At 38.0% G+C, this 25,846-nt stretch overlaps 1 protein-coding gene across 5 annotated transcripts in view; it reads left to right on the top strand.

The window, feature by feature from the left end:
- The window catches only part of WDR7 (WD repeat domain 7), a 371,052-nt gene that overhangs the window by 254,886 nt on the left and 90,320 nt on the right, over nt 1-25,846 (top strand). For all 5 annotated transcript variants that reach the window (XM_055298166.2, XM_055298151.2, XM_063641394.1 and 2 more), the window contains one exon: nt 15,654-15,840. In XM_055298166.2, the coding sequence (XP_055154141.1) occupies nt 15,654-15,840 (187 nt within the window). The remainder of the gene's footprint in view (nt 1-15,653; nt 15,841-25,846) is intronic.

Genomic DNA, 25,846 nt, shown 5'->3' with positions numbered 1-25,846 from the left:
TAATTTCCGCCATCTTTGGGAAACTCTGCCAGTCAGGCTTTTTACTTTTCATACATGTTAAAATGCTTCAGCACTTCTTTGATTACGAACCCAGTTTATAGTTCGTAATGCTGGGATCATCAGGAGAAAACAATATGGTGTATTTCATTTGCAATATTAAACATAAAACTCCTTTGCAGATAGCATCCTAAGTGTGGAATATGACATAGATTATTACTTTTAAACAAGTATTGTATATAATATAATGGTCAGACAGAGGCTGTCAAGTCAGGTCAACCTTATTTTGGCAATTCAAACAGTATAATCTAGAATAAGTTATTTAGGTTTTGGAGAAGCAATTTTTCCTCATATTCAAGATTGAAACTAGTATCATCTCCCTCACAAGTCTGTTTTCAGAAATGAATGGAATACTACATGTAAACACCCAGCACAGGACCTACCAGGTGGACTGCCACCTACCAGTCAGTCAGCAAATAAGATTTCCCTTTTTCCCTCTTTTCCTTCCCATCATTCAATCATTGCACTGTCTTTTTTTAGTTTGATAACATGCTTTATAGTATTTTTAAAGGATCGGAGTCCAGTAAGTTTTCCTTTTTAAAAAATAGTCAGTTTTCAAGTCTAAGTATAATTTCCAGATAAATATCTGTGATTAAAGAAAGTAACTAAGGAACCGTTTATCTGTACATATATACAGGAGTATGGAGGGAGAGGCATATAATATATTAAGAGGCTACCCTGTGTTATTTTTACTCCTATCAGCTCAAGAATAGGTCTTACCTCTGTCTCATTTTATCTCGTTGAATGAGGAAACTTGTACCCAGTTTGTTACCCAAGATCAAACAGTTACAAAATATTAAGCTTGGGATTAGAATCCAGGTCTTACTTAATAGCTGCCTCCTACCATCCGTAGATTTTTAGTCACTGGAGAGAGAAAGAAGGGTAGCATTTGGCTCCTGTGTGGAAAGGGGAAGGGGCAAGATGTGGAGTGAGGGAATATATCTGGATCATCTGGAGGGCTTTTAAAAATTATTCTCCCTCCAGTTTTGCAACATTTTGCCATTTTAAAACATGGTTTGGTAATGTCGTATTCTTCAGGTATGTTAGGGTAGAGGAAAAGATTGAGCACTATTGTTCTATGATATACTGCCTAGTAATGAAATTATTATAGAAATAATTATAGCAAGTTAAACTCATACATGGTTGTAAAGTTTGCAAAATACTTTGACAGCCTTATTTATTTTTCTTTATTGCTCCTAGACAATTTGAAAGTATTTGGACATTTTTATATGTTTTATATATAACATAAGAAGTGAATACTGTATTATGTTATTTTAGGTTATGCTTAGCTATCAATGACAATAGAATAACAGAAAAATATATTAATATTTCTTATTTTGGTTTACAGTATTCTTTCACTTTTATTAAAAGTGAAGATGGTGTTATAGTGCTTTTCAGTCTAAATTTGATTATATAGAACAATTAGCTGATGAAAACTAAGCCATTTGCTGCTATTTTGCAAATTTAGTAAAAGAGGAGCTATATTTGAGGGAAAACTTAGGAAATATTAAAACCATACACTAGCCATAAGGTATGAGGCAACTAATTGCTTCCTGTCCCTTTTGAAATTACTCAGCCTGAAAAAAAGATAGCACATATTGATTTACTGTATAGTAAATGTCCCATTGTTTCTCCCCCTTTAACATCCAGACACACACACACCCTACCATACATATGTACATGGCAGTAGCGGCAAGAGCTGCATATTTGACAATTTCTTCCTTCAAACTTATAACAAAATTAGGATGGAATATTTTCTTCCTTTGTAAAAGAAAATTGCATAAAAGTATTAAAATATTCAAAAGTGAACAGGAGTGTAGTGTTATAAATTCATGACATGTTTGTTTAAGCTCAAAAGATAAACAAGTTCCAAAGGGAAAATAAATATTTCCTGATAATGTAATCTCAGTCTATCATATATGTTAGTAGCTTCTATAGATATGAATATATGATATTAGAAGCAATGTAAAAACTTAGCTTGTATTTGATAATTTGTGGGGAAGTTGATATGAAGATTATGCAGACTCAAATGGTACTCTCCAATGTGGTCTTTCACTCTGTTTCAGAAATGGCCCACTAATCTAGAGAATGGAAGTTTTAGTCATATGATATGGTATGTTTTCACTCCTATATAGATTTTTGTCCTGCTATTTGTGATTTTTCTCCAAGCATTTAATTTTTTTTCAACATAGACTTTGAAATGCTAGTTGTAATTGTCCTAAAGCCAAATCAGTAAAATTAGTGAGAAGTTCCAAAAACACCCAGATTTTATAAAGCAAGCTTCTCTAAAGGGTAATCTCATGTAAACATATAGATTTCAGAAGTACGGTAGCATGTTATGCTTCTTTTTTGTCTTAAATGAATGTAAAGTATCTAAGATTTTTAATTGTCTATGATTTCAATTTCTCTTCTATAGCTCAGATAGTCGGGAATTCATATTATAGTATCTCGTGCTTTATCTTGAAAGGATCAGCACATCCTTATTTGTAGAAGGGAGAGTATTTTGTGATTGACGTGACTTTTCCTTTGTCATATTCTGTTACTTAAAAATTACTGTGTATCCTTTTGTTAAAAAATATTTCTTTGGAAATATATTTGCCTTCTTTCTTTCTTTGACGTTGACATCTCTTCCAGAAAGAGCCCTGTTGCAGATTTTCATAGAGCTTTGTTGAGGGTTGTCTTGTAAATACACCAGCACCCCTTTCATCCCAGAATTCTGAATGTGGGCTTGCTGCTGTAGTCAGGCTGCTGTTTACTGGCAAGTTCCCATTAACATAGCCACCACTCCTGGGTTAGATAATGGACTCAAAGGTTAAGAGCAGAGGATCTCAACAGCTCCAATCAGCAGGGCTTTTCCAGGGCTAATTACCTCTTTACTGCGCTGACTCTAATGTGACATGTTTATTGCCTTAACTAACAACTCATTAGCTTAGTTGATGTTTTTGTCAATATTAATTCGTTCATTTAAGCCAAGTCAAAGCTTAAACAAAGATGTCCAGACTGAGAAACGGGCAGCAGAGTGACTTTTGTTTGCTCATCTTTTTTCCCCCTTACTCAATTTCAATAAAATAAATGTGTAGAAAGGAAACATTTAAAGTGCTTGTATTGAGAATGTCAGTATTTGTCCATTTACCAACATGTAAAACAATTCTGAATTTATTTCTCCTACACTTACTCTAGTATCCATATCACAGTGTACTGAGTATTTAGTGTCCACCAAGGGCATACTTATCTGGGGTCTTTGACTATGTATTCGTAAAGGGTTAACACTCAGCAATTCCTTGTTCCAGTTGAATCCTTTACTGTGGTTATTAGAAAAGAGATCAAATAATTTTTCATATGATTTTAATCTCCACTGGACTACCTATAAAATTGCTTTGAGATTTATCTTGTAATGATAGCTTACTTAATTAGCTTATGTGAATTATTTAAAAGAAGAGACAATTATGAAGTTATAATGAAATACTTCTTTTCAGTTTCTTGCCATATTTTTGGTTGACATTAATGGCATTTCTTTGGAGAATGTCATTGTTTGGGTTTTATGTACTTTTTAATAATACTTTAATTCTTAACTCTCTACATTAGCGCAAATGGATAAAAAACTGAGCATGAGCCTTTGACTGAGTGGTAAGTTAATTACTTTGGGGAGGCACACTGACACCATCAGAACCCTGGAATCTATGTGGCAAGCCCCCCTTCATGGATGTTTAATGGTGTATGGGTGACCAGAAAGGGTGAAGATGCATTCCTGTAGAAATCAGAAGTGAGTGAGTGAAGCTGGAGTGTTAGGTGAGTTTTATCCCTGGGAAGGCCAGAGACTCACTCTGATTGGTTGATTCCTGGAGGTGGTGAGGCCCAGAGGAGGCTGATAGAAGCAGTGGATAGAACATGGACTGCTACTTTATTTTTAGTAAGAAATCCGTGTCACATAAACCAGAGACACTCATATCCATTTCATCCACCATTCTCTTCCTATAGAAGGTTACATGAACACCAAGATTAACATCATGATTAATAAGTGATCTCTGAATTGAGCTCACTGCACCAAATTATCAGTAGCCATAAGAAATCATTGTCACAGGAGATCTATATAATTTTGTACATTCTATACTAAATACTCTGACTAAATTTACCTTCTCTGCTTTCTCAGCTACCATTCTTTCCTGAATTTGCTTCAACCAGGCTTTCCTGCCTTTCACTCTACTAAAATCTTTTCATGAGGTTACCAGTGGCTTATAAATTGCCAAATCCAATAAGTGATTCTCAGCCCTTCTCTCAGGCTCTTGGTAGCATATGATAATTCCAACTATGTTAAACCTTGACACTTTCTTCACTTGTTTTCAGTGACATCATCTCCTGCTTTTCACCCACCTCATTGGCCACTTGTACTCAGTCTTGACATTGCTTTTCAACCTATAAAAGTTCTTCAGTATCTACATTAATTCTGTAGGTATCACATCCAGTTCCATGGCCTCTGAGCCATCTGTACATGTATTTTTAGTTTTAATTTTTTTTTTTTTTTATTTTTGAGACAGTCTCACTCTGTCACCCAGGCTGGAGTGCAGTGGTGCGATCATAGCTCACTGCAGCCTCTACCTCCTGGGCTCAAGGGATCCTTGTACCTCAGCCTTCCAGCTATCTGGGACTGCAGGTACACACACCATGCCTAATTTTTTTAAAGAATTTTTTGTAGAGACAGGGTCTCACTTTGTTGCCCAGGCTGGTCTTGATTGCCTGAGCTCAAATGATCCTCTCACCTCAGGCTCTCGAGGTGCTGGGATTACAAGCATGAGCCACTGTGCCCAGCCTAATTTTAATTCTAGTGCTGGTTTCTATATTGGTCTCCAGATTTGTGTATCCAGTGACTTGGCTGACACCCACCCTGAAATGTTTGAGCGTATCTAAAGTTTGAAATGTCCCAAAACTAAACTTTGGATAACTGCCCCTTGCTTCAAAACAACAAGAGGAAACTTCTCTCTTATTACTGTTTTACTAAATGTCACCACCATTCACCTAATTGTTTATGCCCAATTTTTGAGAATCATACTTCCTCTCTTTCTGTCATGACTACATCTAATCCCTAAATTAATCCTGTCCACTCTATCTTAACAAAAAAAAAAAATGTTTTTAATCTAGAATTCAGACCAGGAACAGTGGTTCATGCCTGTAATCCACGCACTTTGGGAGGCTTAGGTGGGAGGATCACTCAAGCCCAGGAGTTTGAGACCAGCCTGGGCAACAGAGTGAGACCCCATCTCTACAGAAAAACAAAGCAAAACAAAACATTAGCCGGGTGTGGTGGTGTGCACCTGTAGTCCCAGGTACTCAGGAGGCTAAGGTGGGAGGATCGCGTGAGCCCAGTAGGTATAGGCTGCAGTGAACTGTGATTGCACCACTGCACTCCAGCCTGGGTGACAGAGTGAGACCCCGTCTCAAAAAATAAAATTAAAAATCCAGAATTCAGATGGTTCTCACTACTCCATGACTCCTGTTGTAGTCCAACCCAGCATTCTGTCTTGCCTGAGCCGTTGGGAGCCTCTCAGTAGGCCTCCCTAATTTTACTCTTGCCCCACTACAGTCTATTCCATACACAGGACCCAGCTGCTTTCAAGTTGAAAGCAGTCTGCATTACTGTCCTCCACATAACCTTCCACAAGTTTCTCATGACACTTCGAATAAAACCCCACATTTAAAAGGCCCAGCGTGATCCATTCCGCAGCTACCTCTGTGACTTCATGTCCCACCACTCTCTGCCTTGTTCACTGCCGTTCGGCCACACTGGACATTTTGCTGTCCCTCAGAGATCCCAGGCAGGCTCCTGCCTCAGGGCCCTTTGTGCTTCTCCCACAGATACTCACACGGTTGGTTCTCTTTCATCTCACTCAAGTCTTTGTTCAACTGTCACCTTCTGCAGAGTCCTTCCCTGTCTGTCACTTTCTAGGATCTTACTCTGCTTTATTTTTCTTCACAACACTTAGTGCCACTTGATATATTTGTTTATTTGGTTTGTATGTCCCAACTAGAAGATAAGCTTCAGAAGAGCATAGACTTTTGTAAATCTGCACTTAAACTAGGGCCTGGTACACAGCAGGCACTCAGTAAATACGAAATGAATAATAGGATCATTCAGCTAATAGGTGCTCGAGCTAGAACTGAAACCTGGCTGTTCTCTTGTCTGTCTCCCTCCCTCCCTCCCTCCATCTCTTTCACTCATGCCATTCAATAGTCCTTCCACTTTTGGGAAGGGGATATAGAAGTGTTAGGACTATTCAATTAAAGATTCAGTAGATTAATGGATTTTTTTAACACCTCTTTGACCTCATAAACATCTATTTCTGTTATTTACTTCTTTATTGCTGATCCCCTGACCGTCAAACAATCAGCACTTTTTACCTTCCCTAGGTAGAAGAAGGCTACATGCATTAAGTAACATCCTTTTGCTTATTTATAGGAAGCTAAGACTATCTCCTATTTTGGTCTGCCATCCAAAATACATTATACCGAAAGCAAAATGAGATTAAATTTCCCTACATGACACAACTTAATTTGAAATTCAGCAGAACAGAAAAAAATGTGCTTTAAATCAAAGAGAATTTGGATTTTATACTCTTCTGATTATAGGACAGGAAATAGCTAACTAAGTTTGAAGACTGTTTTGATTAAGCTGATGTTAATGAATTTTAAAATATCTTTATTAAATTAATTTCTTAATTTAACAGTTATTGTATGCTTTCTGTTAAAAGAAATGACTTATTTTTATGCAGTACAGGATATAAAAAGTTTGAAAGCAATTTTTAATAATTGCATTAACACAAAGCTTCTAGTTATAGAAGTGTTTCTTAATTATTCCATATTCATAAATAATGGGTACCTTGGAATTATTTTTAATTAAATCAAGGATATATATAAAGCAAAGGAATAGAGTTCTAGATGGCACTCTGCCATCCTTGTTCTTTGATGGACATTAGCAAGTGGGAAAAGGCTTCATTCACTTGGTTACACTTTGAAATAAGTGGCCAATCATTATTAATTCATTTTGCACTCATTGTAATGGCATAAATCATCATAAATTCATTTGGTTTAAAGTGCATATAATATGTTCTCCCATAGGAATTTGGTTGTAATTGAGCTATTAATTAAAGTATTTTTAAAATATGACCTTTTTCCCCTTCTTCACTATTCAGATCCAGCAACCGGCAGTGGCTATGTCTTCACTGATGATTTTCTTTTAAGTATGAGGAATGAAATTGTCTTAACTAGGCCAGTTGACTAGCCTAGGAGGGACCAAAGCCCAAGAAAGTAGTTATTTGTGTTTCCTACCAGCAGACAGCAGTAATAGTCATGAATTGTGCCTCAGGGGTGTTTAAAAAATTCTCTAAAACTCTCTGGTTTTGTAATAATTCTAGTAAGAAAATGTTATTCTCCCTGGTAAACATGGTTTGACTCTGTTTTAATTTCTAATCCTAAAAACTCCTCTCTCTGGCAATGGTCTTCTGTTAGCATTGGTTGCCATTCAATCCGAGTTCCCTTGCCTCTAGCGAGGGACCCTTTGTCATGGAGGAGTTCTCCCCTCCTCCTTTCTGTGTACCATCCATCCACATTTCCCTCTGTCAGCCTCCTCAGTAATCCACCGCCTGTCACTGTCTTCTAATGGGTGTACTGGCGGTTTATGGGGGCTTATGATGGCTGGTTCTAGAAACTTCCTGTGGGTAACCACAGATTCCTATGAGGTCTTTGGGTTTAAGGGAAACATCAAGGAAAAACTTAGACTAAATTTTTTTTTTTTATTATACTTTAAGTTCTAGGGTACATGTGCACAACATGCAGGTTTGTTACACAGGTATACGTGTGCCATGTTGGTGTGCTGCACTCATTAACTCCTCATTTACATTAGGTATATCTCCTAATGCTATCCCTCCCCCCTCCCCCCACCCCACGACAGGTCCCGGTGTGTGATGTTCCCTTTCCTGTGTCCATGTGTTCTCATTGTTCAGTTCCCACCTATGAGTGAGAACATGCAGTGTTTGGTTTTCTGTCCTTGTGATAGTTTGCTCAGAATGATGGTTTCTAGCTTCATCCATATCCCTACAAAGGACATGAAATCATCCTTTTTTTATGGCTGCACAGTATTCCATGGTGTATAGGTGCCACATTTTCTTAATCCAGAACTTAGACAAAAATTTTAAAAAGGAAATAAAAATTACAAATGGAAGGCTGGGAACAATGTCACTAGTTTTACAACTTTTAAAATCCTTAATTATTTTGTGCCATTTCTGCACAAATGGAAACTTTAAAAAAAACTACATGACTAATGTCCCAGTTGCATCTGTGGTTATAAGAAAATAAAGGTGTGAGGCACCTCTGGTATTCTATTAGTATACACCATTGGCATTTTACTGTTTGTGTGTATGTGTTTTAAATGAATAAAATAATTCTAGTGATTAAAAGAAGTCCCTGTTCTGTTTGGGAGGCCCGAGGCAGGTAGATCACAAGGTCAGGAGTTCAAGACCAGCCTGGCCAACATGGTGAAACCTCCTCTCTACTAAAGATATCAAAAATTAGCCAGGAGTGGTGGCTCACACCTGTAATCCTAGTACTTTGGGAGGCTGAGGCAGGCGGATCACGAGGTTAGGAGTTCGAGACCAGCCTGGCCAACATGGTGAAACCCTGTCTGTACTGAAGATACAAAAAATTAGCCAGGCGTGGTGGTGCAAAAAATTAGCCAGGCATGGTGGCGCACGCCTGTAATCCCAGCTACTTGGGAATCTGAGACAGGAGAATCGCTTGAACCCGGGAGGCGGATGTTGAAGAGAGCCTATATCACGCCATTGCACTCCAGCCTGGGTGACAGGGTGACATTCTGTCTCAAAAAAAAAAAAAAGCCTGTGTTCTATGTGTCTGTTGTGTATGTGCTGTGAACTGAAGGTACTATTATCAGGTGTAGTCCCTACCCTTGTTCTAGAGATGTAAGAGAGGAAAAAAGTGAAATAGCAATATAAAAGTGTTATTTATCAAACAAATTTATGCTGAAAATGATACGTGATGCTTATAAAAATACGTAACTATATTTCTTTGTAGTTAATGATGTGTTTTCCTATAACAGGCATTCAATAAGTGTAGGGTGCGTTAATAAATTGAGTCTGTGCTTTGTGATAGGGATAAATAAATGTTCCAAAAAAGAAATTCATTAAGCAATTCTAAGTAATAAGAGAGAACAAATGTGTGTGCATGCATGTGTGTGGGTGTGTGTTATGACTTTTTGAAAAGGGCTAGCCATTATACATAGCCAGATACTACAAAAGTTTTAAACATTGGCATTTTTCATTGGTCGGTTCATGATTGAACAATATTCATCTTGCCGGAGCAACAAGTTACCCATCGTATAATACTGTCATCTATTTAACCACAGCTTACGTAGGCTGTATTTTGCTCTCTTTGCCTCAATCCTTTTCTCGTTTTTAGCATTTTGCTGTTACAGCAAAGTATAAATATTTTCTTGCAGCTTTGCTATTTCATATTACCTCATAACACCTTAAAAAAAACAGTACAATTCAAGTTGGGACTCTTAAGAAAATTAAAAATTTGATATGAATTAATAGCATTAAAATTTGAGCTATTATTATTCTTGACAGCATAGCAGAATACATTTCTCAACAGCCAGAGGGTCTACGTTCATTGTGATGTATCCAATGCTGGATTTTAAGTGTTTTCTGCTTTTTAAAGGATTTTGTTTCATCTTGATTTGTCTTCTAGTGTTCTGAGTCTGTCTGCATTTCAGTAGTTTATTTGTACATTTGGCCCGACATACAGGGGTGGTGCTGAGATGTTACACACTAAATTCTCACTATAAAGCTGCTGCAGTGTCTCTACTGCTCACCTAGTTTATAGGTAAGAAACACCACTAATTTGATAACTTAATCTTGAAGATGGCCCCAGATTGACATGAATAATGCTGAATTCCATCCTATAACAAGTTGAGTTAGGAGTCTTTTGACATTTTCAATCAAGACGGGTGACTAGTAAAAGATCTTACTGCTTGTGTTACTTAGATAGAGAAGGTGCTCTTTAGTTACCCCAGGACAGTAAATTTATTACAAATGGCAATGATTTCCAGTCTTTTGGATATCATGGACCAGTAAAATTTCTAAAAATAAAATGTGAGGGCATGTATTAGTACTATTTCAATTTTTTTTTGTTTTTTATAAACATTAGAGAATACGACTCTATTAAAAAAATGTATTCACCAAAAAAAGTGGTAAGAAAATCACCTCACCAAAATAGTAAGACCATACCTCAGAATAAGCACTCCTTTACATTGAATAAATATAGCTTTATGAAAAAGACTTTGTACATCATTTATATTTTTCATATTTCACCATATAACTGGAAACTTTGCCATTGTCCAAAACAAGTTTGTAGCAGACTCTTAGAAATTTCTGACCTGTGCATAATTTTGACTGTGCTAGGCACATATGGTATAAAGTAATTTTCAACATTTACCAAAGCAACAATTATATATTAAGTTCTTATTGAGTATAAAGCACTGTGCTAAGCCTTAGGCCAAACATAAAAGTGTTTTTCTTGAATCTCATTTGGCCCAGGGAACTTAACCTATTTAGCAAGTGTGAAAGGTAAATTAATAAATACATAAAAATAGCTTTAAGGAATAGAATAAACGCCAAAAGATAGTATATTTGTGTTTGTTCACTGTGTGTGCAGTATTTGCCATATTAAAAGGAAAAATTTCATTCTAACATAAGCAGGGAAGATGCAGTAGAAATTGGTAGCTACCTACCCCATACGATTCTCCCCTTCCAGGTCACAAAGCCTCAGTTTTGTTGAAACTGGCAATATGTCCAGCTGACAAACTGCATTTCCCATCCTCCCTTGAAAGTAGGGAATTATTATATGGTATAATTCTGGCCAATGAAATATGTAATTAGACTTTAAAAGGAGCTGGACTTAACTGACACATGTCCTTTTGTCCTTCACCCTCTTCCCACTTCCTGCCTGGGAAGTGGATGCTATGCTGGATGTGGAATTAACCATTTTGTGGCCATGATGCAACTGAGTTAGAGCGAAGACAATTACAGGAACCTTGGTATTGTTAACTGTTGCATCAGTGACAAAAACTCATTGTTTGAGAAAAGATAAAACATTACTTAATCTTCTGTTTTGGGGAGATGCTCGTAACTCAGCTGAAATTATTTCTGAAGGAGGAGAAAGTGGACTTGGGATTGGCTGTAGATGTAGTTCTGAATCCATAGTTGGTAGTGTCATGAATACAACATGTTCACAAGGATATAAGTTGTGTACTGGTTATTACATATTGTTGGGGCCACAGAGACCTCAACTCCTTACCCAGTGCTACACCTAACCACTTGTCCTCTATGGTTCTGTTATCTCATAGAACATAGAAATATACCAGATTTTTCTAAAGGTCTTTCCATTCAGAAATTCTATGGTTCTAATTAATCCCATTTGGCTGGCAATGAGAAGATCAGAATTAAAAGGGCATTTGCCCTTTTCTAATCACATGACACCTCAAATACTGATTTTTTAAAAATGAAATGTGATCAGATCTCTCCTTTGCTTAAAACTTTGTAATGTTTTTTTCTTATCACCAGAATAAACAAACTCCTTAGCATGGCATATAAGGCCCTTTGTCCTGGAGCGGTAATAACCTGTCTTGCCTTTTGTTTCACTGTTATACTTCATCCCCCCTGCCCTTTTCTCCCCTTCACCCATTTATCCCTTCCCCAACCATACGTACACACAGTTTCTATCCATGTTTTACTACATGTAACCCCTTGATCCTGCCATGTTTTCTTTCATTTCCTGGTCTTTACACATGCTGTTTCCTCTGCCTGGAATGTTTTCTTTCCCTTCTCCTTTAATTGGCTAATTCCTACTTATTTTTAAGATTGTGGCATAAAGATCACCTTCTCCTGGAAGCCTTCTTATACCCCCCAAGATGAGGTTAAGTGCCTCTGTTAAGCTCTGTCTTGATATCTTGTGCTTATAAAAATTATAACACAATGCACAATATATTCAGATTGCCTGTTTGCTCCTGTTTCCTGAATTATAATAAATTTCCTTAAGGGAAGGAACTGAGTCTTATTCTCCTTTTTTCCCTAGCACATAGTAGAGTATAGCAATATGCAATTCATAGGTATTACATGAATCTTTCAGTCGATGTGTTGGCACCAAATGCGAAAATCCTTGACTGAATGCCAGGCCAGTTAGCTGAACTTTTTCATACCATCACTGGAGAACCTTTAAGAAGGGATTGGTGATGATGGTCAATGGTAGCATCATTCCCCACCTTGCCCTCTCAGTGAGATACTGTGGAATAGTGGTCCATTTATATAAAATAAGAAAATATTTATTTTCTACAAAATTAGATTCTATCTTATACAGATTAAAATATACAACTTTTACTCAATACCAACTGTTTAAGAAAAATTATGGGAGGCAAAATTCATAAAATTCTGTCCTGAGACTTTATCAAAAGGGAAGACCTATCATTATCTTAATTTCAGCATTTGGTCCTCTTTGATCCATGCTGCAGAGCACCTGTGTCATATGGAATTATAAATTAGAAAACCCCTAAATTAGGGAATACAATAAAAGTTAAGAAAGGAATAAATTTAGCTGTATCTTTCTGTTACATAATATTTTTTAAAGGCTGATTTCTTAATATCAGCATAAAGAGTAGATGATTAAGAAGTTTGAAGTCTTAGGCATCCCGGATTATTCCTTCAGAACATCATTGTCATTAATGCTAGTAGCAGAAAAGTAGTATGCTTCCTATTGATCAACAAGGCTAGAAATCAAAAGGTTTAACTTGAAAATCCTTTTTCACTTCTGTTATTTACATGTTTTATTTGGGAAAAGTTGTTAGAGATAGATAGGGAGTTTTAACATTTGTACATCTTTGTAATTCCAAAACAGCTCCCTGAAAAAGAGAAAACATCATACTCTTACCGGTAGATTTGAAATTTGTGTGTAGAGTAGCCCATTTTCCTCTCTCCTTTTAATGCCCTCACATGGCCTGCCAGAGCTGTAAAAACTGCCCTGCCAAAACTGTAGGGATTTTTAACTTTATGTTACTTGGACACTATAATTTGAACTAAAGAAGGAGAGATGCTGTAGGGGAATTTTACTTATGAGATCGTTGAGTGAAATAGAAAATGATTTAAGAGAAGGGATGTTGGTGCTCTAGGGACCCTGTGTTTTCTGCTGAGCCACACATTCTCACAGTGAGGCCATGCTTGACAGAGGAGCAGCAGGCACTCTTGTGGCCCTTGTAGAGCCAGGGCCTTCTGAAAGGAGGGTCTTTTGAAAGGAGGCAGAAAAGGAGAACGCTTTTCTGTCATTTCATCCAAGTGCAAGTGATCAGTTCCCCTGTGCTGTCCTTCCCACTTTGTCAGAACAGTGACGGAAAATATCAAAACATCGACCACTTATTGTTTACTTTCACTCTCAGGAAAAAATTGTCCAGAGTGGTGAGGAAGCTTCCTCTAGAGCTCCCAACACAGAGGCCCTTAGAAATCAGTAAGGTCTCTAGTGTTGCCTGTATGCTCCCATCTGTGATGAATACAAAAATGGTAAAGTGCCACTAAGGAAAATGATGACTGAAATGCTGTAAAAGATTGTACTTAGGAAACTTTACCTCCTTTTGCAATATTTAGCAAGGATTCACCTCCAGAGACCCTTATTGCTTAGATTGGAAGCCGTGGCTGCTGGTGTTTCAGGATGTCTGCAGAGAATAGCAGTTGGAGTTTTTCTATAGCTCTTATGACTTCCAAGAAGTAAAAAATAAACAGGAAAATGGTAGATTACTAGACATTTTGAAATATCATTCTGACAAAGTGGGGCAGGAAGCTGTATTAGAAATATTCTGACAGTAAAAGCAGACCTATTTTTCATTTATGTAAATAATGTGTGCACTGTGGTTGGTGGTTTAGAAGATGCAAAGTTATGTGAAACACAGTTTCTACCCTCAAAGAGCAGACAGACTTACTGAGGAAAAGGGAAATGCTTGTATTTAAAAATATGAGCATTTCATATGATAAAAGGACATGTATGTGCTGGCAGAAAATAGAAAACTGTGTGGTACCTTTTTTAAAGGAGTTTATTATTTTTCTGATCCAAAAGTAAAACATGAAGCTTTACATATTATAATTATATGGTTAAATACAAGAGTAAAATTTACAAATACACATACGAAGTATGAATTTTGGGATGTTGTTTAGTTTACTGCAGGAATTGTTAATCCACAATCCATGGCTTCCTTGACATTCTTCTGCAGAATTTGATGGGTATGACTGTGTGTGTAGTTTCCTGGGGAAAGGACTGATGGCTTTCATCAGATTCTTAAAGGGTTCCGTGACTGAGAAGAAATTCAGAATCACTACTTTTCAGTGTTTCCACTGACTCTTATCCTGGCTTTACAATACTCTTCCCTTCTCATCCTTTCCATTTCAATACATTCTCATCTAACAATTGACTATAATATAAAAATTATTATATGCTTTTGTTGGTCGGATATGTTGTATTAAAGTCTATATGCCATTTTCTTCATTTAGAAAAGAGCCATGTTTAATAGGTATTCAGAATAAGCCCAACAGTATGAGAAAAATCAGGCTTAGTGAGTGAGTACCTTCCTAGGCCTGCCCGCGATAACTTATGGAACTGTGGTTAATTCCCTGTTTTAAACCTGAAGCATGTGTTCCTCTTAATCAGCATGCTGTACTGTTCTGTGACTTAGGAACTATTTTCTTTCTTCCCTTCAAAAAACAAACAAACAAAAACTCTTCTAAATTACAATTTGCTTTTTGTAACCCTTGCTGGTTTTCTTTTTTAAATGTCAAAATGCCTTCTGAAGTAGATAAAGTTTTGTGGCTTAATAGCCATTAGACGTAAGTATACAAATTGTCAGCATCATCCTCAACATAAAGGAATACATGTTCACTAAGATCTAGGTCATCTCATCAGATTTAGAAATAATAGTGAACTATTAACATGTTTAACAAAATCATATGAAGAGCCTACCACATACTTGACATCATTGTTCTATATCAGTACATACACCAGAATATAGAGGAAAATAGATGCTTCAGGAGGGAAGCTTTTTCAAACTACGTGTTCTACATTCTCTATCCTTCATTGCAACGTGCCTGTAATGAGAGGTGTTACTGAGGGGGAGTATTTTACATATGAACTGTGTTAGATGCAGAAGAAAGGCTAAGAAATACCATCTTACATTATTGGAAACCATCTCTACTTTGCAAGACCCTGAGTTAGGGAGAAACGTTGTTTGGAATTTAAGATCACTGATATGTTTTGAAATTATATATACTCATTTACATATAATATGTAATTAAAACACTTTAGAATATGGTATAAAACAATATAGCCTAACTTTTCAAAGAATGTGGCTGAGCAAACCATTTATTCAAGATCTTGTGTAGTCTTGAGGTTCGATACATTTTTCAGTTAAAAAATCAAAAATGGATTATATTTTGTAAGTATGCTTCAAAAGAATTACAAAAGTAAAATTCCCCTTTTGCTCTTTTATTCTGTAATTTCAGGCAAGGCACTGACATTTCTTCTGCTACAGCCTCCAAGCCCCAAACTTCCTCCACACAGCACTATCCGAAGAACAGCCATTGATCTGATTGGACGCGGGTTCACTGTTTGGGAGCCTTACATGGATGTGTCCGCTGTTCTGATGGGGCTTCTCGAACTTTGTGCCGATGCTGAGAAACAACTTGCCAAGTATGTGCGGATTCTGGTTAATTTAATTTGTCACCATTTTTTGTTTTAGGGGTTTTTTTGGTGGGCTTATTGATCATTCTGTATATATTGTTCATGTTTAATAGACAAAAAAATAGCCAAGTGTCTCAATTTGTGAAGTTTTGAATATGGACAATGAAAAGAAAGCATGTTTCTATAATTTTAACACAATCGAGATTTAGCCCTGAGCCAGTGAATGTTATGTGACATAGTTTTCCAATTGTATGTTATACCGTGAAATATTACTTGCTAATAATAGTATAATATTGTTTATAAGGAAAATGATATATATATTAAATACCTGATACTTGATCAGAAATGACTATGGCCAGCATATGTGGCCAAATTGGGGAATTGCTCCTCCACACTCATATTAGCTTTTAAATCAACTACGTTGAGGTTTCACTTAAACACAGTAAAGGACCAGCCATGAGGAGGTGGCAGTGATCCAGGGAAGCAATGATGAGAGAGTTCTACAAGAGGAAGATGAACTGAGGGAGTTGCTAAAGTCAAATAGGTGGGAAACACAAGTGGTGACCAACTGACTAGGATTGATGGGGCAGCAGGTCCTGTTGGTGGTGGAGATTACTGTTGGTTTGAAAACTCAGCCTCCTGATTCCTGCAAAGAGTTCTTTTGTTTCCTTTTGGTGTATAATACACATATCATGAAATTTACCACTGTAGCCATCTTAAAGTGTACAATTCAGTGGCATTAAGTATAATCACAGTGTTGTGCAACTGTTACCACTATTTAGTCCCCACAGAAGTCACCCTGAATGAAAGCCCCATGCCCTTTAAGCAGTCCTCCCCTGTTACCACTTCACCAGGCCCTGGCAACCATTAATCTTCTTTCTGTCTCTGTGAATTTGCCTATTCTGCATATCTCATATAAACAGAACCATACAAACTGTGGTCCTTTGTGACTGGCTTCTTCACTGATATGATGTCTTTCAAATTCCATTCATGTTGTGGCATATAATAGTGCTTTGTTGCTTTTTATGGCCGAATAACATTCCATTCATGGTTATATCACATACAGTTAATCCATTTACCTGTTGATGGACATGTGGGTTGTTTCTGCCTTTTGGCTATTGTGAATATAGCTGCTATAAACATTTGTGCATAAGTATTTGAACACCTGTTTTCATTTGAGTAGATATGTAGGAGTAGAATTTCTGGGTCATCTGATAATTCCATGTTTAACTTATTGAGGAACCACCAGACTGTTTTCCCACCAGCAGTGCACAAGAGTTCCATTTTCTCTACAGCTTCGCCAACACTGGTTTTTTCTTTCTTTCTCTCTTTTTTATTTTTTTAGTATGATCATCCCAGTGGGTATGAAGTGGTTGGAATTCTTGAACTGTCCCATAATGCCGTCCTTAATGAAAATGTTACCACCACTTGGATTTTCTCAATGAATGGTGTTTCATTCTTGTCCTTGTTAACTTTTTTTTTAAAAGTAGAGTTCTTAGCCCTTTGCTTTGCCATTCCCTTAAGTTCTGGCATGCTTTGGGTCCATAGTTTTCTTTTTTTATTTATTTATTTTTATTTTTTTATTTTTTTATTTTTATTTTTTGTTATTACACTTTAGGTTTTAGGGTACATGTGCACAATATGCAGGTTTGTTACATATGTATCCATGTGCCATGTTGTTTTGCTGCACCCATTAACTCGTCATTTAGCATTAGGTATATCTCCTAATGCTGTCCCTCCCCCTCCCCCCACCCCACAACAGTCCCCAGTGTGTGATGTTCCCCTTCCTGTATCTATGAGTTCTCATTGTTCAATTCCCACCTATGAGTGAGAACATGCGGTGTTTGGTTTTTTGTCCTTGTGATAGTTTACTGAGAATGATGTTTTCCAGTTTCATCCATGTCCCTACAAAGGACATGAACTCATCATTTTTTATGGCTGCATGGTATTCCATGGTGTATATGTGCCACATTTTCTTAATCCAATCCATCGTTGTTGGACATTTGGGTTGGTTCCAAGTCTTTGCTATTGTGAATAGTGCCGCAGTAAACATACGTGTACATGTGTCTTTATAGCAGCATGATTTATAGTCCTTTGGGTATATACCCAGTAATGGGATGGCTGCGTCAAATGGTATTTCTAGTTCTAGATCCCTGAGGAATCGCCACACTGACTTCCACAATGGTTGAACTAGTTTACAGTCCCACCAACAGTGTAAAAGTGTTCCTATTTCTCCACATCCTCTCCAGTACTTGTTGTTTCCTGACTTTTTAATGATGGCCATTCTAACTGGTGTGAGATGGTATCTCACTGTGGTTTTGATTTGCATTTCTCTGATGGCCAGTGATGATGAGCATTTTTGCATGTGTTTTTTGGCTGCATAAATGTCTTCTTTTGAGAAGTGTCTGTTCATGTCCTTCACCCACTTTTTGATGGGGTTATTTATTTTTTTCTTGTAAATTTGTTTGAGTTCAATGTAGATTCTGGATATTAGCCCTTTGTCAGATGAGTAGGTTGCAAAAATTTTCTCCCACTCTGTAGGTTGCTTGTTCACTCTGATGGTAGTTTGTTTTGCTGTGCAGAAGCTCTTTAGTTTAATTAGATCCCATTTGTCAATTTTGGCTTTTGTTGCCATTGCTTTTGGTGTTTTAGACATGAAGTCCTTGCCCACGCCTATGTCCTGAATGGTATTGCCTAGGTTTTCTTGTAGGATTTTAATGGTTTTAGGTCTAACATTTAAGTCTTTAATCCATCTTGAATTAATTTTTGTATAAGGTGTAAGGAAGGATCCAGTTTCAGCTTTCTACATATGGCTAGCCAGTTTTCCCAGCACCATTTATTAAATAGGGAATCCTTTCCCCATTTCTTGTTTTTGTCAGGTTTGTCAAAGATCAGATAGTTGTAGATATGTGGCATCATTTCTGAGGGCTCTGTTCTGTTCCATTGATCTATGTCTCTGTTGTGGTACCAGTACCATGCTGTTTTTGTTACTGTAGCCTTGTAGTATAGTTTGAAGTCAGGTAGCAGGGTCCATAGTTTTCTACTGACTGCTCTATGCTCAGGAAGTAGAGACCAGAGAAGCAACTGAAGGCTAGAGTGGGAACGCTGTGGCTTTGTCTACAGATTGGGCATTGCCAGCATAAAGTCCCAAGAAGATTGGTAGAGGACATTCATTTCAAACCTAAACAGCTGCTGCCTGCCCCCGAGTTACCTCCTATCATACTACTATGCATCCTACACTTTACCTCGGTATCTCCCTAGCCGTATGCCCTCCAGCAAATTACTTTACCTCTCTGTATCTACAAGTTGGAGCTAATTAAAGTACCTGTCTCGTAAGATACATTAAATGGACTTATATTTGCAAATTACTTAGAAGAGTGAGCATATATTAAGAGATGAAATGTCTTCCTATGTGGCAGAAGTACTGGTGGTGATGCCATTGTTAGGTCCTTGTATTCAGCAGATCAAGAGCTGCCTGACTCTAGAATGAGCAGTTTAGCATAATGGTAGGCAAGATAGTTTTCTGGATACAGGAGGACTGAAGATTCTCAATGGGACTTGAAGGATTAGGAGGCAATTTGAGCCCAGGAGTCTGTGCCTATAGTACGAGGCAGCTGGCCTTTGTGTGAAGCCCTAGAACATCTTTTCAACCTCTGCCCTCCCCTTGCCTGCAGCTGCCGTGTGCACCCGCCACCCGTCAGCAGTGCTGGCTTCTGTTATTGCAGCTCTCCTGGTTTGTCTTGAGACATTCACATTTTTCGATTGTCTGAAATTTGACTTAATTTGGAGCCTATTTTTAAATCTGATCAAAACACAATTTCAGTAGTATACACTGTTTTGTTGCCTGGGAGGAGAAGTGATGGGCTTTTATTCAGGGTTAGTATTTAATATTTTGTTTGATTTTGTTTTTAAATAAATTTACATTAGGCTTGTACCAGCAAGCATAAAGATGCGCTTAGGTCTTATCTACATGTAGTTTGTCCACAGACACAAACACTGAAGTTTTTAGTGGGCAATTTAAATCTTGCTATTACATCCTTTTCTGTCATGAAGATTAGTATGACTTTCTATACACAGCTCTGAATAAATGAATGTATCAGCATGTAGCCTTGAGGAGTCCAATGTAATTTTCATCATGATAAATTGCATAATAAGCAAGAAAATGTTTGCTTATTAATCTATAACAAGATTTAGATGGAAAATGGCCTGTTACATCCGTGACACACTCAGCAGAGGGTGCAGAGGCCTGAGATGGTGGGAAGTGGAGCAGCGATGTGTGCAGGGGGTTAAGTGTGGATCTTACCCTTGTGCTGCCCTGCTGGGCTGCCCCTTTTTGTGCCTGATTTACTGTGTACACAGTAACGGTGCTCAGCCGCCTTGCTTCTGTCTGTGATGTTAAGCTTGCTTTATGAAGAAGCTTTTATGTTAGGCCTGTGCTTTTTAAAATTTCAGTTCACGTTTATTGAAAAAGAAAAAAAAAATAAGCAGTGTTTCCTACTTTCTTCATATTCTTGTGAGTTTATGAGGGCAAGGGTTTTGTGGAGGGGCAACCAGTCAGGTCCCCTGCCTTGTCTGGAGAACACATACCATGGCAGAGTTCCCTTTTGACTCTCCTCCATGTCCCGACATCTCCTGCTGAGCTAACTCCTAAGAGGTCTCCTAAAACACTGTATATGCCTCGAGATGAAGAGGGTATTTTCTGGCTGGGCTTGGTGGCTCATGCTTGTAATCCCAGCACTTTGGGAGGTTGAGGTGAGAGGATCGCTTGAGCCCAGGAATTTGAGACCAGCCTGAGCAAAATAGGAAGACCCCCCCATCTCTAAAAAATAAATAAATAAAAAATGAACAGGGCATGTGGCATACACGTGTGGTCCCAGCTACTCAGGAGGCTGAGGGGGAAGGATTGCTTGAGCCAAGAAGTTCAAGGTTGCAGTGAGCCATGATCGAATCACTGCACTCCAGCATGGGCAACAGTGAGACCCGACTCTTAAAAAAATAGAGTATTTTTTTCAGAATTGGTTACACCTTTATTTTAGAAACATGATATGCAGTTTTACATCTTTGAAATCAAAATATCTACAGTTGTTTTCTAGTGTTTTCAGATATTTTGCCAAATTTTATTTATTAATGAATCAAGCATATTGAATAACTAATATGTGAAAGGAACAACCTTAGGTTTTCTCTGTAGTTGCAAATTTGAATCAAAGATCATGTCTTCAAGACAGTTGCAGTCTTACAGGAAAGACAAGATCTGCCCCCAAATAACCATGACACAAAGTGAGAAGGAAGGTGAAAAGTATAGACATTCAGGGCATAGTGAAATGAATCACCCTGGGTAACCAGAGGGGATGCAAGGAGGGGTTTCATTTGGATCTGTCATTTGAGTAATTATGAGGAGAGGAGGGGAAGGACAGGGGCATGCGAAAGAAAGGGGTAGGAAAGCACAGGCATGCCAAACATCTGGTGAAAGGAGGAAAATGCTATTTTTAGCTAATTTTATTTGTTAATTTCTTGTAGAACTTGAACTGGGATTTTCCCATGTAAAACTCAAACACAGTGGCTGGATGTGGTGGCTCATACCTGTAATCCTAGCACTTTGGGAGGCTGAGGTGGGAGGATTGCTTGAGCTCAGGAGTTTGAAAACAGCCTAAGTAACATAGCGAGACCCCCTCTCTACAAAAAAAAAAGTAATAATTACCTGGGCATGGTGGCATGTACCTGTAGTCCCAACTACCAGGGAGGCTGAGGAGGAAAGATCGCTTGAGCCTCGGAGGCCAAGGCTGCAGTAACTGGTGATTGGACCACTACTCTACAGCCTGGGTGACAGAACAAGACCTTGACTCTAAATAAATAAATAAATCTCAAACATAATTTCCTTCCCAATTATCTCAGGGGAATAGATTAGGGTCAGATAAAGGATTGGTATACCTTTACTTTATGAAAAGATTGTTGCAGTGAGTTTTTTCTTTGCTTTTAGCACCTATCACATAGCTAGCCTTATGTAGGGATATAGAGCCCTGGGATGCTTACTACCTATGAGTTTCTGTGCTATTCAGATCTCCAATGTCCTCAACTTGTTATAGAGAAGTTCAACAAATAGGCATTATCATCCCCACTTTGCAGATGAGAAGAAAATGAATCTGATAGAGAGATGTTGCCTCTTGTCCAGAGTAACATTGTAGTCACTGAAAAAAATAAGATTCAAACCCTAGTCTAGCTTATTGCAAAAGCCAAAGCTCCTAATACTGTGCGATCTTGCATTCCAAATCTTAACATCCACAGAGTTAAAACAATTTGTTAAAGTACATAATCAGAATTTTCAGTGTACTTTAGATTTTTAAATATGTTTAATAAAATTGTTTTCAGCTGGACATGGTGGTTCACACCTGTAATCCCAGCACTTTGGGAGGCTGAGGCGGGATCACTTAAGCCCAGGAGTCTGAGACCAGCCTGGGCAACATAGTGAGAACCTGTCTCTACAAAATTTAAAAAATTTAAAAAACTACAGGAGCAGGTAGTTCCAGCTACTTAGGAGGCTGAGGCAGGAGGATCACTTGAGCCCAGGAGGTCAAGACTGCAGTGAGCTATGATCGTACCACTGTACTCCAGCCTGGGCAACAGAGCAAGACCCTGTCTCAAAAAAAAAATATTTTCATCAAAGATTTTGTACCTTCTAGATTGTAAAAGCCTTATTTACATATCAGTAAACTCCTGAGTGCTTGTGTCCTATATTATTATTTAAAATATATCACACAGACAATGCACTCTTGACTTTAAAGATAACCAAATTACTCTTATTTACTCTTAACATTTGCCAAGTGATTTGCACACAACAAATGTTGAATAAAGTCATGAGATTTAAAGATTTTCATTTTAGAGATGAAAATCTTTTTCAACATCGTCTGATCCAGTACCCCAGTGTGCTATTAAACAAAAATAAGGTTTAGACAGATTAAACAACTTGGCTGAGATCACAGTGGTACTCGAAGAGCCGACTGTCACTCAGGTTTCCTGACTCCCATCTTGCAGCTCCTGTACCATATGGCTCTGCCACCCTTAATAAGGTGAGTGATTCACAGGTAAAATCTTATGTGAGGAAATTTTAAATAATGGGGATGGACTGTTCATTCATGATGAACTGTTTCAGAGAAAATTGAGACTGTACTTCATTGGAATCATAGACTGAGCCATCCCCAGCTAATTGTGAGAAAGGTAGAAACATATAGTATTATCGTTTTTATGCATTCATAATTTTGTTAGATCAGCATGGTTATGTACATATTGATTGATAACATGATAGAAACAGTAGAAAATCCCACTATACAAAGGAGCAGAAAAATTCTTGTGCTCTTGGAAGCCTAGACTTCCATCTCTCTAAGTTGTGGTCTGTGATTTTGATCCATTTGCCTCGTTCATGTGGCAGGGCCTTTACTCTGAAAGAGAACAGTGGAGCATTGCCGGCCCAGCTGCTGAAGGGACCGGATGAGCATCACATACTGCCACAGCTGAGGGACATTAGGGAATTACAGACTGCCCACTGCTTTTCTGGGATCATCACAGTTTACCAAACATTCAGAGAGAAGCATAAAGTCACTGGAAACCACACATGCTTTGATGACACACAGATAAGTGCCATACATTAGAAAGATTCTTTTTGAACTACATAGAATGGGAGAAAAACATTTTTTGTATGCTAACTCAAATCTCAACCATTCTTGAATTTTGGGGATGAGGAGTGGAGAAACACATCATACAAACACTAAGATGCTTTAGGATTCCATATTTAAGCTATTCATATTTTTCCTGTTTCTGTGAAATTTATTCTTAATAGAAAATTTATAATCTGAGGAAGCCATATAAGTAAATCCTATTAGCATAGTTTTTATTCACTGTAATTGTATTTAGCATATAGGAAACAGATCTTAAAGTTACACATTTGAGGGAGGAATTGCCACCTTTGAGTTTAGGAACTCAATGCCACCTGCGAGTTATGAAATAAAGGTACAACATGACAGAGGAATTGAAGATATCTTGTGAAATTGAGGACAAATATTAACATACCTGTTTAGCCAGGAAGGAATAAAATGGGAATCCCAGGGGCTATACATTAAGTATGCATTTTTAAAGTCATTTTAGAAGTCTTTGTTTTTGATGTGGCCTCTTTTCATTACCCTGTTCCTATTAACCAAAATTTTCAGACTATTCAATGAAAGTTTATGTGTCTCCTCCACTGGCCCCCCTGGAATATTCTCTTACATTATCCCTTAATCTGACAGATGATTAAGTCTGACAATTTTAGATCATGACATTTAACCAAAGTGTTCTTACATGTAACTTTTGAAATGCTTTCACCACGATGGAGTGAGCTTTAGAACAGGATTAATGAGCAGTTCTGTGAAGAGGGAGCTCAGCCTGCATGGACTATTTTTCCATTCATATTTTTATTTAAAATACCTGTCATCTCTGATATTTCATATTGGGTGTGTACACTGAAATGCTGAGTAAAACAGAGAGTCTGTCATGTCCTCTTTTTTTAGAATAAAGAGAACCGAAAGACCCATCCTGTAAACCTGTGTAACGGATGATCCGCATAACAGCCAGATAGGCGGGATCAGATGACACAAATGCGTTCCATGTTTACATGCAGATTCCAGAATAAGGTTGACACTCCTTTAATTTCAAACCTCTGATAGTATGGTCCTTCTTTATTCAGATAGAATCTCACATTAAAATATATCACACAGACAATGCACTCTTGACTTTAAAGATAACCAAATGCAGAATTAGACTTCATCTGTTGGGACTACCAGATCAATTGCTTTGACTTCATTGCCTGGTCAGTTCAGTCCAATAACTAGCTTAAATGATTTTTTTTTCCTCCTGCTGAATTTGCCAGCTACTTCACTTACTGCGTAACTATGGAGCTACCACCATGTCCAGGGGCTGTACTGTGTACTTTGGGGAGATACACAGAATTGGCAGGCATGTTTCAAATCTGTACAGAGTTCATAATATACAACTAATTAGTAAGGCCTGGCAGAATGTGATTTCGTATTAAGGGCCTGGAATAAATGGGGTTTACTGTTGATTATTTTTGTTTCACTAGAAGTCAATGAGTGCTATCGTAGTTAGAGAATGCCATGTGGGAAGACCAGAATTGAACAGAGAGGAGGGAGGAGACTGCACCAATGGGGAAAGGGCTAGAGGAGAAACATTAGCAAAATACTGGAATAAAATAAAGGAACAGACCTTTAGGGACCAGCTTGGAAATTAGCCTGACCTCAGGAGCATTGGTGTTGAAAAGAGTAGGTTGAAAATTAGGGAACTAGATTATGGAGGGCCTAGAATCTTAAGCCAAGGTGTTTAGAGTTTTTCCTAGAGGTGGTAGAGAAGGCTACTTTTAAGTAGGGAAACCAGGAAATAAAGTTGGTGCTTTGGGAAGATGACTATGATGATGGTGAATTGAGTAGACTAGAGGAGGGACACAGGGTTTCTCCCTATGCCTTGACCATCTCTCTACCCTCACACACATAGCCCCCTACTTTTGCACTGTGGATGCCATACCCTACAGGTCACTGCAGAGCCCTGACCTCAGAGCTGTAGAATTATCCACATTCTGCACTCCTGCGCTCAGACTGCTGAACGCCAATGGAGGGAATCCCTCAGGTGCGCACACTGATGCCTCTTCAAAAGCACTGGCTTTTCCAGCTTCCACTGAACTCAGTGGGCAATAGGTTCACATGTCTTTGATTCACTTCCTTCCCCCTTACCCTATAGCTTCTCTTCTAGACCCACCAACCAGCACCAAAGCACCAACCTTTATCATTTTTATTGCTATAGGAAGTTTGCTGATTCTCCCAAATTTACAAGGCCAATTGACATGGGGGAAGGATGATGTGTGGCTAGGCCTTTCGGCTTGAAGCAGCGACCTGCTGATAGTTTATCTCATTTTCCCTTCACTTCGCTTCTTTTTATGAGAAGCATCTTTGGTCAGAAGAAGCATTTATTGTACATA

Source organism: Symphalangus syndactylus, chromosome 1, assembly GCF_028878055.3.
Source record: "Symphalangus syndactylus isolate Jambi chromosome 1, NHGRI_mSymSyn1-v2.1_pri, whole genome shotgun sequence".
Lineage (NCBI taxonomy): Eukaryota > Metazoa > Chordata > Mammalia > Primates > Hylobatidae > Symphalangus > Symphalangus syndactylus.
The sequence above is the reverse complement of the archived record's forward strand: the minus strand, read 5'-3'. Positions and strand labels throughout refer to the sequence as shown.